The sequence below is a fragment of the Diadema setosum genome, chromosome 3 (genome assembly GCF_964275005.1).
Source record: "Diadema setosum chromosome 3, eeDiaSeto1, whole genome shotgun sequence".
Classification (NCBI taxonomy): Eukaryota; Metazoa; Echinodermata; class Echinoidea; order Diadematoida; family Diadematidae; genus Diadema; species Diadema setosum.
In genome coordinates, this window is record NC_092687.1 from 39493061 (window position 1) to 39510770 (window position 17710).

The 17710-nt window shown below is 37.3% G+C and overlaps 1 protein-coding gene across 1 annotated transcript in view; it reads right to left on the reverse strand.

Moving 5' to 3' along the window:
• Window positions 1-3641: 3641 nt before the first annotated feature.
• Window positions 3642-17710, reverse strand: part of LOC140226378 (rho family-interacting cell polarization regulator 2-like) — a 103698-nt gene continuing 89629 nt past the window's right edge. Inside the window, exons 14-20 of the mRNA XM_072306861.1 lie at window positions 16934-17096; window positions 10296-10454; window positions 8223-8372; window positions 7443-7639; window positions 6158-6241; window positions 5235-5325; window positions 3642-3748 (exon numbers count right to left, since the gene is read on the reverse strand). Of these exons, the coding sequence (XP_072162962.1) occupies window positions 3642-3748; window positions 5235-5325; window positions 6158-6241; window positions 7443-7639; window positions 8223-8372; window positions 10296-10454; window positions 16934-17096 (951 nt within the window). The remainder of the gene's footprint in view (window positions 3749-5234; window positions 5326-6157; window positions 6242-7442; window positions 7640-8222; window positions 8373-10295; window positions 10455-16933; window positions 17097-17710) is intronic.

Below are 17710 nucleotides of genomic sequence, written 5' to 3' on the forward strand. Positions count from 1 at the left end.
TCCGACCAATTGCTGTGGTCATGGTAGACTGTCTCAAGATTGGTGCAAAAAGAAAATGTGACATTCTGGATGGATTGAAACCAATACAATATTGATAATACTGAATGTAACTCCTTTATCTACCTCCTCATATAACTTGTAATCCTTGCAGAGCAGAATAAGAACTTATCCAACAATTCCTGGGAGCAACACTTTCACAAATTCATTCAACATTTGAAGAGTTTGTTTGCAAAAACCGATAAGTCCATATTTGCCAAATGGAGATATTTGAAAAATAAAGAAAATAATAAGAAAATTTCTGCTTCTTTTGACCATAACTTCAAAAATGTACCTTTATATGTAGTGACCAATATATCATTTAAAAGGTATTATTTTGTACTTAATGACAGAGACCGTAATTCAAAATCTTCAAAAATGGACTTATCGGTTTTTGCAAACAAACTCTTCATTTGTTGCAATGATTGTGCCCACATCAATTTCAGAGCGGTTTTCTTCTCAGCAAATTTTTCCCGGTCAACTTTTACCGACACTTCCAAAATTAACAACGTGCCAAAAATAATGCCTCCTGAAACACATACACATTGTCCAATTCTCGTTATCGCCAATACCTAGGTGCCGTCTTAGATGCATTATGGGATAGCTCAGGGGACAAACTTGCAATGGTTTTGGCTGCATATGCACTCAGGTCGTGTTGTATCCTTATCCAGGATGTTTTTTTGTTGTTTTTTGTTCCTTTTTTTGTTGTTTTTTGTTTGTTAGAGATTTCCCCGCTTTCCATTGTGACTAGCACATTGAATCCTTGTAGTAGTGAACCATGACTATAGGACTGCAAATCAGCAAAATTTAGAAACTTTTAGCTCTTTTAAAGCTGAATTATAACCAAGAGAACAAGGAGTAACAATGGAGAAGCAGACAAATAACTCCATTGAATCATTTGGGAACTGCAATGCGGGCAAGACAACCATAACGAATAGTGACCACGGCACAGAGGAATCTCACAGTGCATCAATGACAGGGCTCGATCTTCACCGTGCGTAAAAGTTTTCTGCGCATTGCTGATACCGAGAATTGTCTTCGACTTGTGAAAAATCCCCAATTCTCATTCTGAAAAGGGGTGTGACTTATTCCTTCTTCTGTACACCCCTATGGTTCTTGTTGGTAAGTCTGACCTTTGGTGTAATGGTCTTTCAAATCCCTATATGCGATGCATTTTGCTCATAATATTATATGGCTCTTAAAAGATTTTATCAGCACAGCTCTGTTGGTCCTTGGAAGCATGTTAACTTTTTCATGACCAACCAGCAATCTTGTGATACAAAATGTCAATGATTTTCTACAGGTCATGGTACTCAAGAGGTTTAATCACTTGGTGTCATGACACAATAGATGGCTGTATGTAATTAATACAATACAGATATCTGGTCTGAATGTTCATCAGTTCACTCCACTATCGATTTCTATCTCTCAGTAAATGCACACATATTCTTAAAGCTGCATCGCCCAAATTTGCAAAACATCTGGAGACCTGTTCTCACTGTGATTTTTCTCAAAGGAAAGGAAAGCTCATTGTATTAATGTGATATCCCTGCATTCATGATCAGCCAACATGTATCTTCTAAATGATAAATGACATCCTCTTTCGATTCTTGGCCTTGAAATGGCAGGAAGACATCTTGCGCTCATAAAATGCGACGGAATCTCCTTTCTTACTATGGGATTAATAGGTCCCAAAACCATTTCCTGTCTGAATATACCTGTCACCATCCACTCCACTCCATTTCACATTCATGCTCATCTTCTCAAGAGGTATAATACCCTATTCTCACAAAAAAAAATCAATGTTTTGTTTGAACATTACACCGATAAAACAACCCTTTAAATACAATGGCTGAAAGAGTTACAAAAATGTTGAAATGAATGAAAGAGAAAGAGATCAAGATAAATGTTGTGATTTGGTGCTACCAAAAATAAAGGTTTTTGCATGATACAGTAGTGATGACAAGTTGCGAACCTTATGATCAAACTTTATACATATCCTGTCCAGTAATTTCAGCTGAAGTAAAAAACCAAACAAAACACAGAGTTGTCCAATTTTAGTAAATCTGTTTATAAGTCTATTCAATCAAAGCATGCCTTGATGCTTTTTTTTCCTCCAGCTTGCTAAAATACTCTTGAAAACTGATAATACTGACATCAAACTGACATGGAATCTGGGCAGAGGGACCTTCGGATCTGTGATACCGGTATTCCTACTTAAGCCACACACACATTGGGGGCCTTACAGATGGCCAAAAATATATATAATCATAATATAATCATAATATAATCATACATAAAATCATGGCATGCCTTGACATTGGACCAGACTCCTTGTGTCATGTATTTCTGTTGTGGAAGTTTGCTTGCCTCATCACTACATGACTTCTGAAATTTTCAAATCGTTCCATAAATTGTTCTAAAGTGATTGGTTACAAGTCTGGTACCCTGTACAGTGAGAACAAGTGATTTCGGGGAAGATCGCTATTTTTTTTTTTTCTCTCTGTCTTCACACTGGAAATAGGAATTGCTTTTTCTCCTTCAAGAATGAATCAACGGACCATTTTTATGGTGTACAGGCATTTCCATAAAGAGTCTTTCTTACGTCCTCTTCTTTGTTCTTACTTTTCCACTTGATTTTGAGTACATTATGTAGGTCTTGTCATTACCTAGTACATTGTACTCCGGAATGAATCCTGGTCATATATGGCACACAATGAATCCTTGTGTGCCTGAGCCTCTTAAGTGGAGAAGGACATTCTTGGAGGAGTACTCGCTTTAGGGAGGTCCACTTTGAATGGAACAAAATGTTGCACAGAATTCATATCACCAGACATTTACACTGCAAAATCTTCGAGTAGCACTTAACCCATCCCATAGTGAATGCTGAAATGCCCAAAGACTTGACATGCAGGCCACCAGGTTCCCGTATGGAACGGGTTAAGAAATTGTTCTCTCACAAATACGAGACCAGGCACAGGACAGAAAATGTACCCATAGGTCCACAATGACATTTAAGTATTCTTTCAAGCAAAAAGGGAGGGACACCCTCATCCTTGCCAACACTCATTATGCGGAGGTTCTGTGGTCCAGTGGTTGGGGTGCTGTACACTTTGATCAGAAGCTCACAGGTTCAAGCCCCATGTTTGGGTGAAACCAAAGCATTTCATCATGACCACCACTGTCTTGCAATCCTCCTTCCTCTAAAAAGCCATGAGCACATCGAATGTAGCATATTTAAACAATATACCTGTCAATATGGTTTCACAAAATCTGTCCACGTGTGGAAACTGAAGAAGGTACACATGCTCATACATAGCGAGGACATGGAACATATTCACTGTGAAAGGGGTGAGGCTTTGCAAATGGGTTAACAAAATGGGCAGCACTCATGTGTAATTATTGGTTAAACGTGGCATACAGTATGTGTGCACAGCCTTTCTATACACCTTTGATTATAACAAAGAATGCATTTTGCCAAACATCTTGTTGTCGTATGACAAAGAAATGCATTTTGCCAAACATCTTGTTGTCATATATATCATGTCCATAGCGTTCCAATGAATAGTCTTTTTTCCAACGGGCGTGGTCGGATGTTGCGAATGTTATAACTCGGTGGTCATTAGAGATGTGCCATTCTGTGTATACTGCTGCTCATAGGCAAAGTAAGGGGAGTATGAGACTTGCTCGCAGGCTAACCTTCCCTCATCACCTGCAAGGTAAAACAAGATGATGACATTGAATTATTATAATCATTGTCGCTATTAGTAGTATCTTTACATATACTATATCATTATCATAACTACAGTGTATCTTTACTACTATTTTTATCAAAAGAAGTATAATCATTTTAAAACATCCCTGTGTACGCATCTTACTTGTGTTCTAACTTTAATTATATTCCACATACTAAGAATCTTGCTATAGGATTGGTCAAGAGCTCATCACGTGATAAAGCATAGTTTTGCCCATCACATCACCTGAGAAGAAAAGTTCGTTACACTCTATGATGATAGTCATTTTGTTTCGCTGATATCTTAGTCCACACAGTCCTAACGCGTGATATAACTTACAATTTTGAGTACGCGCGAAATAAAAGTGAGTTGCACTGTGGTCTATCACTTGACCAAGTGGTGCCACTCGCGGGGCGCAGAGCAAATTCGTTGTTTTGTCATCTACGCGCATACATCTAAAGTGAACAACGTAGCCTAGCCTAAGTCCTGAGTATACCTACATCCAGATCGCCTCGGAAGTGATAGTTTGTCCCATCACCTTCACCAACGTTTATCATTTGCTTACTATAGTATGAGGTAAGCATGACTGAACACCGATTGTTTCTAAAATTTTGGGTCGAAACATGTACATTTTCATTTAAAGCATCTATGCTTTTTTGAAAGTACTTCAGCAATTTGAATTCATCACATACCCACTGAACAAGCCTCTGTAATAATGTTCACACTAATATTAATTCATAAACATATTATATTACACTTTGCTTGTGATCATAAATCATAAATCACCCCTTTCATTGCTGAATACAAATAAATAATAAAAAAAAAAGGTACTGGAATAAATTCTACATTTTACAGACTATGAGGATAAAATGTGACCTTGCATCACAAAACCAACAAAAAGTCCCCAGACATGGATTTTTAGTGAAGAGCATATTCTAAAAGAACAGACTCTAAGTGTTAAAATGAAGTATATCTCAATTCTAAATACTGGAAAGAAAGCACACACTCTGGAAAGGTGTGAACCGAGAAAAGAGGCTCTGAAGTACAGGGTCTATTCAAGTGCTTAATCTTTACCAAGCCATGCTGGCTGTGTGATGAATGGGACAAAAAACAGGACGTAAACCACTGGAGTACTCACAACAATGAAGGGATTATCTGATTAAGCTGAAAATGAGCATGCTTTATTAACACACTCTGTCCATAATCTATGCCAACTCTAAAGACACACCTAATCACACAGGTGAAAACTGCCAAAAACATATTTACCTGTTCATTTTCTGATCCCAAATTTTAGCATAAAGTAGAAGAAGACTTGCTCTTTCAGAAAATATGAAAAAAGTCAAGATTGGCTAGGTTGACCCATTTCACCTATTTCCAGTCCTCACATAAAATCAGCGCGGGAGACGTTTTGTTTGTTTTGTGATGCACAGTCAAATAATATAAAAAAAGTGCATGGACACTTACCAAAGGCCATGAGAGATTCTTTGGCTGTCGTCTTGACGTCGTCAATGTCGCACCTCAACAGGTAGACAAGTTGCTCTAGGGCCTCTGTGGCCTGGAATAGACCAACGAGACATTTAGTTTACATCATTTTCACAACACATCTTTCATAGAAACACTAGGATGTTCTGTAATTTCTGGGAAATAATCTGTCAAACAGATATTACAAATATTGTCTACTTTCTCTCTTATGCTACACCAGCTACTTTAATACACAAGTTAAAAATGCTCAAATTCATCAAGGAATGTATATGGACTCTTATATTCTTTGCCTTTAACACTTGTTACAGAATCCAAAATTTGGACATGTAATGCTCTCTTGAAAGAGGTTATATGTGGCAACCAGACAGCAATCCAAAATGACTAAGACACACATGACCTATCAACAGATACTTAACATATGCAATTTAACTGGATGGCATGATAATACAATCAAAAGTGCTTGTCATAATTGATTAAGGATCTGTGCGATCTACATGTCACATCCATTAAATTTACATAGAATGAAGTTTGTAATTGAAGAGTTTGTTTGCAAAAACCGATAAGTCCATATTTGTCAAATGGAGATATTTGCGATTAAAGGTCAAGAAAAATAAAGAGAATAATAGGAAAATTTCTGCTTCTTTTGACCATAACTTTAAAAATGTACCTTTATATGTAGTGACCAATATATCATTTAAAATGTATTATTTTGTACTTTATGACAGAGACTGTACTTCAAAATCTTCAAAAATGGACTTATCGGTTTTTGTGAACAAACTCTTCAATTGTTGCCTAGCCTGTAGCACTGAACTGCTCATACAGAGTCTGTATGATTAAATTCTTTCATGAATCAAAATATCGCTGATTACAATGACCGATCTTGCGGCCACACGTCGCACACTCACATGCATGGCTGCAAGCGCTGCACACCCTGCCTGGCGTAGCGAAAGATCCCGTTCCTCCAGACACTCCTGGTACACTGTAACTGCCTGCATGATGAAAAAGACAGAGGGCGAAACATAAGGTTTTTAACCTGTGGCATGCTCCAGAATAATTGAATTATATATCTATATACACTCAAAGGAAGTTTGTATTAATACATGTGTAATTTGACCTCAGACCACTCTTTCACATTCAATAATATATTCACTTAACCTGCAAGTTCAATAAACCACATTTCTGTGCATTTATACTGTGTCATTTCTGATTATCATTTTCACTATCTATCATTGGTGTTTGATAAGGAAGAGCAAAGAAAAAAAAATCATCTAAGACCTTCATTGTTTATACATGTAAATGTTTTACCTTGATAGGACTTATTTCAAGAGCCTCTTTAATAAATTGATACAATACATACTCATATGAACACTGACAACATATTGGAAAAGACTTCATTAAAACTTTAAGGCTAGAACAATTAGGTTGTCATGAGGGTTTATCACATCTACTATGTTCTTTATGATGAGACTGAACTTTATTCTTCCTGATGTCATCTACTCAACTCGACACACTGCTCCCACTTTAATCTCCTCCAAGCTGTCCCCCCCCCTTTTTTTTTTCACAATACCCATTACAATAGTGCATTAATCAATACGTTCTTATCTGCCTACATGTTTCATCTCACAAAAGGTCCTGTTTACCTTTGGGAGCAGTGATTTAAATAAATTTCAAGATATCACATTTGATGCATATGTGTATGTCTGTTGTATCACAAAACATCCTGCCATAGGAAATTTTCACAATAAAGCCTAAAATACAGTATAAGATATCAGTATTTTTCTCAATAAATCATAACTGGAAAAATGAGCAAAGAAAAATGGGATTCCATCCCGATGGAATCCAATGGAATCCCAAATTGTTTTGCTAATTTTTCCACTAATAATTTATATTCTTTCTGGTCAGTTTATTCTGTCTTTATTTGTTACAATAAACCATAACTGCAGACAGTTTAGTCTGGAAACACTTTTATTATAACTATTGTTCACATTTTGTGTATTTAAATGTACTTAACATCAATTATATGGAGTCAAATTTTTAAAGTGGTTGTTTCTATCCCTAACTTACATTTTATAACTTATTTGAAGCACCAATGATGGGTTTCTGTTTCATTTGCAAATGGTACATTATGCCTTTAAGGGTAGAGACTATTCCATTATATAAATAGGTGAGGCAAGGTGCCATGTCACTCACCCTCTGCCTGAGGTCATCCTCCCTGGCAATGGACTCCAGGTAGAGTCTCACCCCCATCTGAACAGTGGAGCTGTCCTCCAGGAGGAGGAGCCCCATTGCTCTCAGGTTTCCTGCTGGAAGGAGGAATCCCTTGGGAATGCGTTTGATGGTCCGAAGGAGCTCGGGGTTGCCCGGCTCGAGACTCGCCGTCAGCTCAACTGCATGATTGTTTGAGGGGGTAATTAATGGGAGATGGTGCTCATAATTAAGGTGGTTAATTATGGCTGCAAACACTCACACATCAAACTTCACTACTGAGATTCCAATAAGATATCAGGAGATACTATGTGGTTACATGTATTTCAAAAGGTGCGATGGTGATAATTTCAAATTCAGGAGAGCTTTTATCTCAATAGAAAGAATGAAGTGAAGTTGAATGGAAAAAATGTAATGAGCTTGTTTAAGAATAGCTTCATTTTCAGGAATACTCCCATATACCTCTCAGAGTATCAAAGAGACAGCGAAGGTGTGATTAACCCATTGAAGACAAGTTCCGAGTATACTCGGGCAGGTGTCAAGGGAAATACGTGTTATAGCAGAATCAGTCCTTCCCTCAAGGGGTTAAAACTGGTGTCAAACTCTCACTTTGCTAGGGACACTGCCTGAAGTATTAACAAAACGAATGCCAAAGAATTAGGCTTGGCAGGTAATTGCAAAGAATGCAGGAGTACCTAGGAGGATATATTTGATCTATGACAAAAGAGAACCAGTGAGGTAACTGGCACATAATTGCCCACTCACATTCATTGGTGAGGTCATTGATGCACTTCTCTGGGTTGCGTCGGCTCTCCTGCGTGAAGAATGAGATGTACTGGAATAGGGTGATGATTGTCTTAGGGCTCAGCAGGTCGGCAGGTCGCTCGATGATCCGATGGCAGAGACTCTGGAAGACTGGAGGGGGAAGTTGGAATACGAAAGAATTAATCTCTTTTAAAGGTATTGTTTACCACTGGGAGCAGTGATATAAAAAAAAACTAGAAATGTCGCTACGGCGACTGATGCCTCCGCCATAATGCATGATTCTCCCAATAGGTGTATAGTACAATGTCTTGACAATGTGTGATGACAGTTTCACATAACTGGCAAAATATCGAAATAACAGGTTTGTCAGAAATATCTTGAATGTTCACTTTCCACGACCTGGGTTTGCTATAATTGTCTATTAAAGAGTGCAGGTACACATATTTGGGGAATTGAAAATTTTTACTTGACTTCTGACCGACCTTGTTATAAGTTTATGCATTGAGTATAATTTTCAACGTATGAAGAAAGAGTGTAATTACAGTACAAATTTTTTTTTTTCATTTAAACCTGACCTTTGACCTTAACCTTTGACCTTTGACCTTCTGGCTGGAAATTTCCAAGAGAATCTCCATCAAGTAATACATGTACATATATTAAACACTTTTAAAAATAATAATGCAATCATTGCATATACTAGTATACATGTATGAGGGAAATACAGTAGTAACATTTTGAGGAGTTGACCTTGACCTTTGAACCCCTGACTATTGACCCATGACCCCTAAATTCCCTAGATAATCCCTGCCAGTCAGTACATGCATATGTACCATGTTCCATGAAGATACATTGAACCATTTGCGAGAAAAGTGATATTGCAACATTTTCACCTAACCTTTGACCTTTTGACCTTTGACCTTATGACATGAAACTCTCTCTGGAGAATCCTTACGCAGTAGTACATGTCTACACTAAGTTTCAAGAAAATAACTGCGGGCATTGCATAGATATGGGGGAAATAGCAACATTTTTAGCATTTGACCTTGACCTTTTGACCTTTGACCTCTTGTCAATGTCACTAGAATCTACTCAACTAATTGTCCCATCATACATCATCCTTGGACCAAGTTTGGTGAAATTTGCTCCAAACAGTCTTGAGTTATCACGTAAACGGATACAATTTCATGATTTGACCTTGACCCTTGACCTTTGACCTTTAGCCGATTTCACCCAAAATCTTATCAAATCGTTGCCCCATCATACTTCATACTTGGACCAAGTTTGGTAAAATTCCAGTAAATATTACTCAAGTTATCGTGTAAACGAAAGCGGACGGACGTACGGACGTACGGACGTACGTACGGACGGACAACCCGAAAACATAATGCCTCCGGCACCACTTCGTGGCGGAGGCATAAAAAAAGTTTGAGAAATCACATGTGATGCATATGTGTAGGCAGTGGCGGATCCGGAGGGGGGCGCACCGAGCGTGTACCCCTCTTTATTTTTTGTCAAAACAAAAGAAATAGAAATAAAAAAAAAGGGGGGGGGGGGGGGCTTGTGCGTCCCCCTTTAATTATGTAAAGGTGCCTCCCCTGTTCATAATTCCTGGATCCGCCCCTGGAAGGTCAGTTGTGTCATACCACAACATCAACATTTTGCAATAAAGCCTAAAATATAAGGAGCTTTTATATTAAGCAAACAGCATGAAAAAGAGACAAAAGTATGAAGAAAGAAGCTAAAAATAATGAAAAAGAGTTAGAAGCAATACTACGAGTGTTTGTAGTAGTAGTACTAGTAATAGAATAATGTATTTATTAATTATCATCATTACTATTATTTTTTACAGATAAAGCATATTAATGTTAAATCATTTTGTAAAGGAGAGAATATATAAATCTACATTGAAATGAAAATAATTCCATCCAAACCAGAGTAGCTATATATGAAAGACATACAAGGAAAAGTAAAAGATTGGACAATTGTTTAGTTTACCCATGGGCCATGTTAAAAAAAAATGGAATAAAACAGAAGAAATGAATATTTGGCCAATTCCGGACAATGTCTTCTTACCATCGTCAGCAATCTCTGGATGGTTTGTTCGAAGCTTTGCGCCAAACTTGACGTCCAGCTGAAGGAGGAATGAGTCAGCGTTGACATAGAGGGCCTCCTTCTCTTTGCACTGTTCCCAGAATTCCAAGAGGGGCAGGTTGAGCTTTAACTCGGGCAAGACTATGAAACAACACATAAAAAGAAAATGAGTATACAGCAAGAAAGGGGTAGATAAGAATAATTATGTCGGCTACATTTGAAGAGTTTGTTTGCAAAAACCGATAAGTCCATTTTTGAAGATTTGGGAGTACGGTCTCTGTCATAAAGTACAAAATAACACCTTTTAAATGATACATTGGTCACTACATATAAAGGTATATTTTTGAAGTTATGGTCAAAAGAAGCAAACATTTCCTTATTATTCTCTTTATTTTTCTTGACCTTTAATGGCAAATATCTCCATTTGACAAATATGGACTTATCGGATTTTGCAAACACACTCTTCATTTTGACTTGAAGCTCAAGCACATGAAACAAACTAAAGTACATCCAATCTGCAAGCAGTGAGAGATGGACATTACTGTAAAAGTGGATATTTTCGCACGACTAATTTTTTGTGCTTGGCAGGGCAAGAAGAGTTTTGCATGTTTCTAATTTTGCGGAATCAACACATCAACTACTGGAATGTAAGGCAAGCAAAAATATTCTTGTGCTTTTATTTTCACACTAGTTTCTGGTTGCGCGAAATGTGCAAAAAAAATCAAGACTGCAAAATGTTCCACTTTACATTACTGCAAATGCTCTTTCTCACCACTGGCATGGCAACACTCTGCAATATCTGGTATAATGTATTACCAAAAATGTGCTCAAAGTGAATATTCAAGTGGTAGGCCCTAGCTATAATTCACAAATTGCACAGGGATATGCTCGTTCTGTACACAATGTCATTGTCGAGATGCAATGAACATATGAAGAGTTTGTTTGCAAAAACCGATAAGTCCATTTTTTAAGATTTTGAAGTACGGTATCTGTCATAAAATACAAAATAATACCTTTTAAATGATATATTGGTCACTACACATAAAGGTACATTTTTGAAATTATGGTCAAAAGAAGCAAAAAATTTCTTATTATTCTCTTTATTTTTCTTGACCTTTAATCGCAAATATCTCCATTTGACAAATATGGACTTATCTTTTTTTGCAAACAAACTCTTCATATATTTGCAAACCAGAGTAAAAACTCTAACCAGGTATCCCCTTCCCACACCCCCAAAAATCATAATAAAGGCCTACTTTATACAGTCTGTATGCTACCATGATTATCAATTTATAGCAATAACTTAAATAACAATCAACTGGAGGTAGAGTTACCCTTTTTATTGCACGGCTCAAGAACTCAAACTAAAGCTAAAAGTACCGGCAAATTTGGGATTACCACAGTCCCACATGCATGAAACAGTGCAGGGTACATTGAGAGGGTGAGATATGTTGCATCATGTGTTTGTACTTTGGGCACATCTTTTCATAATCCCAAACTTCCTCCCCGTGGATATGGAGTCGGGGGAATGAGACACGGACATATTAGATTACAGGCACGGGACCTTTCTGTGGATGAATCACTCTTTCTTTAAAGGTCATATGTCCCTTTTTGCAAATGTCAAAGCACTTAGCATGGTTGGAGAACAATGTCTTCAAAAATTATATGTCTTCAAAAAAGTTGTATGTAACTTTAAGAGCAGCTTTATTAAACACCCCCCAGGTCTGATGACAAACATATTTCATCGAATCTGGACCAGAAGTTCTGTTAGCTCTATAAAATTCATGTCTGGTTTCCGAGTCAATTTGCTGATGGACCTGAAGTCAAGCCAATGTTCTTCTGAGCTGTGCATTCATCTGGTTTAATTTTCCTATTGAGTTTTATAAAGAACTGACAATTTTTCAGGAGTCATCTTATATAAATAGATATATTTTTTATAGATGTATATCAAGAGTGTAAATGTAAACCCAGACCCCTATTATATTCATTCCTGTCCACCTGGATAAGATTTAATCTGCTATGTAAAATTTAATCTGCTATGTATTTGTGACCCGCGACAACGGTTTCAGGCAAAAGTCGCAAGAGCAAATTCTCTCCTAGGCGGGGTACAAAGATTTTGACCATTATTTTTGTCGTTTTAGGTTTTTTGCAGAAATCAAATCTTTGATATGTTTTCTACATCTACACTAAATTTCATTGCATAAGACTAAGTTTTTCCTATCGAAAATGGAATTTTAAGCACCCTATGTTGGATCGCACTCGTCAGTTTCGAGCTTCGTTTGAACGCCGCGCCAATATCCCCAGCGTTGCTACGGCGCAGGGTCTCGCACGCGATTGGCTGGTGCATCGCACACATTTACATAATTCGGCTTTCGGAGACACCAGTTGCATCGTTTGGGGAATGCTTTGTCCACGCGTGCACGATTACATGCGCCATTGTTCTTGGTACAGTGGTTTATATACGCTCGCTCTGTAGTGCGTGCTCTTTGTTTGGCTTTCTATCCAAACTATTCTACCGCAATGTTCGACAACGGAAGTGAAACCAAAATCATGTTGCACAATATAATTGTGTGAAAAGAAAACTAAATATTCTCAAATTTGCCTACTTGTACATGTAGTAAAAATTATAACAGCAGACTGACTCAATGGAAGGTAGATGAGAGGAAAGGAGCGGTCACATGTGACACATTATATTCAAATATTACACGTCAAGTTCGTACAAAACTAACGAGTCGTGTTTGTTTGTTTATTTTAATTTATTTAGCACCACCGAACAAAGCAACATATTATGCATGTCTCAAAGCAAAACAAACAGGAAGCGTGACCCTTGCCAGCACTTGCAATTTTCCGCCTTCGAAAGGGTCGCCAATGATAAAGACAAATCAACCACAATGAAAACGCGACTAGTAAATGTGTTACATGCACACGGTCATGGCGTGTGGATGCCATTGCGTAATGCGTGCACCATACACATGTGCATGTACACCATACGTGTAATTATCGTATTCGCCATCTTGAAAGACGTACGGAAAACAAACCCGAGCGAAACGCATTGTTTTTCGGCTCCATACGCTGAGCTCCAAGGAAGGTGCCCGGGAAATTTGACTCTCTCAGTGAGCCAATCAGAAGGCGATGTGGTTGCTAGAGGCGGAGCTTAACATCAATTGGCACCATCGTACGGATGGGTGATTCTCCCCTCGCATCGCCGCTCGGACATTGTCTTTGAGAAAGAGGTGAATCTTCAGAGCCTGTTTTCTCGCAATTTTGTCAGGCTAACAACTTAAAAAGTGTATTTTATTTCTCTTTCTATGCCCACTTATGGTGTCGAAGAATACAAGTATTTTATATCAATGGAAAGCTTAGGAAATGGGCAATGTGATTCAGTGAAAAAATTAATTTTAAAAATTCCCGACTTTTGCCTGAAAACGTTGTCGCCGGTCACATTTCTTTTTTTTTTTTAATGGAGTGGTAATGACATATCGTCGCTGGGCTGACAAAACCTCGTATCTCAAAATTGTCAAATGTTCAGGAGAGCGAAAAAACATGGCGGCCAAAGCACTATAGTGAATGGGAAAGCCTTCTCTTTGACATGTCATGGTGGCTTCATTTTTGGAGTAAGACAGTTAGGATTTGGCCAAGACATCACTTGACCCATTATTTGACCATTAAGCTAAAAAGAAAAATTTTGACATTTTTGAGATACGAGGTCTTGTCACCCCAGTGACGATATGTAGTTTGATAAATATTGACTTTCTACAAGTTAGATCTATAGTGTCTGCAGAAATATGAATAAACAAAACATGCAGCAAAATATTTTCATAGATATTCATAGACTTGTAACACATGTTTAACCTATTCATCATGAGATTCTCAGATCTTGATAGACTCTGCACACAAACCAACGGGATCTAATACAAATATATCAAAGTTAAAATGAAATAAACAGAAACATTAATTGAAATCTCTGAGTACACAGCATGGTATAAATAAGAGGTTAATTTGCAACTTGCGTGGATGGGTGAGCTAAGCCATGGACACAGGTATTTCATCAATTATGCTGTGATACTGGGGCAGTATGTACCGGTACATTAGGGCTGCTGTTACTGTACAATACAATACTGTATACGCCGTTATTTTTGCGTACAGATATTTTCGCGAATGACGAGGTCATAGACATTTTCGCGAGATGTTGTTTTCGCGAATCGATGCCGACGCTTATACATGCTCTATTAACAAAGCGCATGGAGACAATTTCGAGTGTTGTTAAATTCGCGAAATTTATGAAAATTAAACCCTCACAAAAATAACAGCGTATACAGTAATCACTACTACACCAGAATGATTTGTGCTCCACTATTTGTCACTCAACCCGTCGAGGACGAGTCTCGAGTATACTTGGGCAGGTGTCTATGGGAAATGCATGTTGTAGCAAAATCAAACCGTTTTCAACAGGTTAATACATCACATGACATTACTGTTATAACTGATGCACTAAGGCCTTCCTTGGACAGTGCCTATTAATGTACGTGCATAGGGTGCTGTATAAAACAAATGGTGAACTTTTTTTTTTGGTCTTGTTTTTTCATGTGATGTCAAGGCAGGAAATAAATGAAACATGTACAAATAACTTTGCAGTGTTTATGGAATGCATGGACATTTGTATCTCTTGATTAAAGATTTCATCTCAATTTTCGAAGAGGTCTGAATGAACAAGTGGTTAAAATGACTGCAATAGAAGGATTATGACAGATCAAGTGAAGAGTTTGTTCGCAAAAACCGATAAGTCCATATTTGCCAAATGGAGATATTTGCGATTAAAGGTCAAGAAAAATAAAGAGAATAATAAGAAAAATTTTGCTTCTTTTGATCATAACTTCAAAAATGTACCTTTATATGTAGTGACCAAAATATAATTTAAAAGGTATTATTTTGTACTTTATGACAGAGACCGTACTTCAAAATCTTCAAAAATGGACTTATCGGTTTTTGCAAACAAACTCTTCCAAGTATTTGCTTTATAGAGTACCAAAATGTAAAACAAGCCATGGTCAGGTCTTACACAGCCAATGTACAAGTATACCCTCTGCTAGTCTTTCTATGAAAGACATTTGGTACCCATTATTGGTGGACTTTCTTTTACATTGTATGTTGAGTGAGTGTGCTTGTATGTGCTTGTGTAGCCTATGCTTGTGTGTTCTGCTTACACTGCACACAGAAGCCTTGATCTGTAACATGGGATTTAACTGATCCTACTCAACAGAAAGCAACGCAATGTGTGTTTGGTTTCAAAGCCAGTAAACTGCCTAAATTTGTCTTCAAGAACACCATAGTGACATGCAAAAGAAAATTGGTGCCTCTATAGCAGTTAAGAGCAAGGATGTGTATGTGTAGAGAAATTGGAGCAGAGATTATTATAACCAGAAATGCGAAAACTTAAGTATAGGATATTTTAGCAAAGCATAGATGAAGAAAAAAAGAGAGAAATATGTGGTGCTGATAACATAATTTTCGATACTGGTTAAAATGAGATGCAATGTAATGAGATAAGGAATACAGATGAACAATGAATGATGTTTCATGGAAAAAAATAAGCTTGAAAAATGAAAGTGATTCGCTGAAGCAACTAAATAAATGAAAGCCTTTTGGTGTATATTGGGTACTGAAATGCACACATAAATAGAAGAATCATTATCACAAACAATATCAGACACGTTTGGAGTACTATATACGCATTATAGGAAGACTATATGAAGAGAGCTTGGATAAAAAGGGAGGGCGAGATGAAAGGGTATGAGGATGTTTCTTTGAATAAATTGAGAAGTAGATATATGTTGAGTTTCATATTACTTGCCGGCGAAAAATAACTTTGTCAGAATTTCCTGGGCGTAGTGAGCGACTGAAGTCATGTGTCATAGCAATCAGTGGTATGTATACACTCTATTAAAGTCAGAATATCATAAGTACACAACATCAGTACATAGTCATAGTTGGCACAAGTCATGAGCCATTATAATCATAAGTCACGGGTTGCAAGATATAGATGTAAGTCTTGTCATAATCATAATTGCAAATGAAGGCCACAATTGTAAAGTATAAGTCATCAGTCATAGATCTGTATAAGACATAGGGCTTGTCTACAATATGATTCATAAAGTCAAAACTGTAAGTCTGGGTCTCGACATATGACTCAAATTCTATTTCAAGCACACGTACTATGTATAAGTTGAAATCATATGATATGTATAAGTTATATGTCATATTCTTAAATAGAAGTCGTAAAGTTAGAGACCTTATTCTGGTTTTAAGAAGTCACACCATAGTTATAAAGGGGTTCATTTAGTGAATGATTTCAGCTCCTACCAAATATTGACACACATATGAGTTTGCACATTTGATATATCAATAGTTGAGTTGTGTTACGTATTACACAGCATCAGTGTAAGTTTTGTATTCTCAGTATATTCACGTTTCGTATTAAGCAGCAGCCCCAATGTATGTTACGCAGAATACATTACATATTCATGTTATGCAACATCAGCGAATGGTTCTCAGCCATGCTTGGTCATTTTGGTATAATATGTCAAGCATTGACCATCCGTATTGCCCTTGGCTTAGCTCACCGCGACCCAAAATGACCAGTGTCGCTCTACCTTCGTCGGCGGACGCGACGTGGACACCGCTGACTGCCAGGACGATCAGCTGTTCGATGATGACCGCCTGCTTTTGTAGCTTGTCCAGAGCAATGGTTTCCTTTAGTTTCAGAGGTCCAAAGGCTCCTAAATGCTGCAAAACCAAAAAGAAAGAAAAACAAATAAAAAATGGCACTTTTTTTAAAAACAGTCATACATCCAAATTAGAGAGATTTCAAAGAGGAATCACATTGATACATGTACATGTACTTGTCTTTTAGATGCATCTGCATGAGTAAAAGTCATTTTGTAAATCATGGAAGCCTTTACATTTTCTTGTTGGAACATGGTGAGATATTCAAGTTTCGAAGAAATCTTTTGCAGAGTTAGAATCTACATGTATCAGCTGAAATCACATCTGAATGCAATCCACATTTGAATTGTCTTGTATAAATAATACAACAAGAAAATACGTAACATAGCACACATTTCTTTCATTATAACAAAAACATGGAAGCAGAGGTACATTACTTTAAGCTGACACTTTTCTTGATACAAGTACTGCAGCCTGATGTTAGTATCAACATTTTTGCTACAATATCATAAAATTCTCACAGACAGGGTAACTGTGGGCAATTAAGTAAGAGTGTATGAGGCTAAGAGAAGGATTTTATTTCTTTTTGTCATACACAAAATTTAATGCAATTACACATGATATTCTCTACTGCAAATTGTAACATACACATGCAACATCTCTCTCTTTAGGGG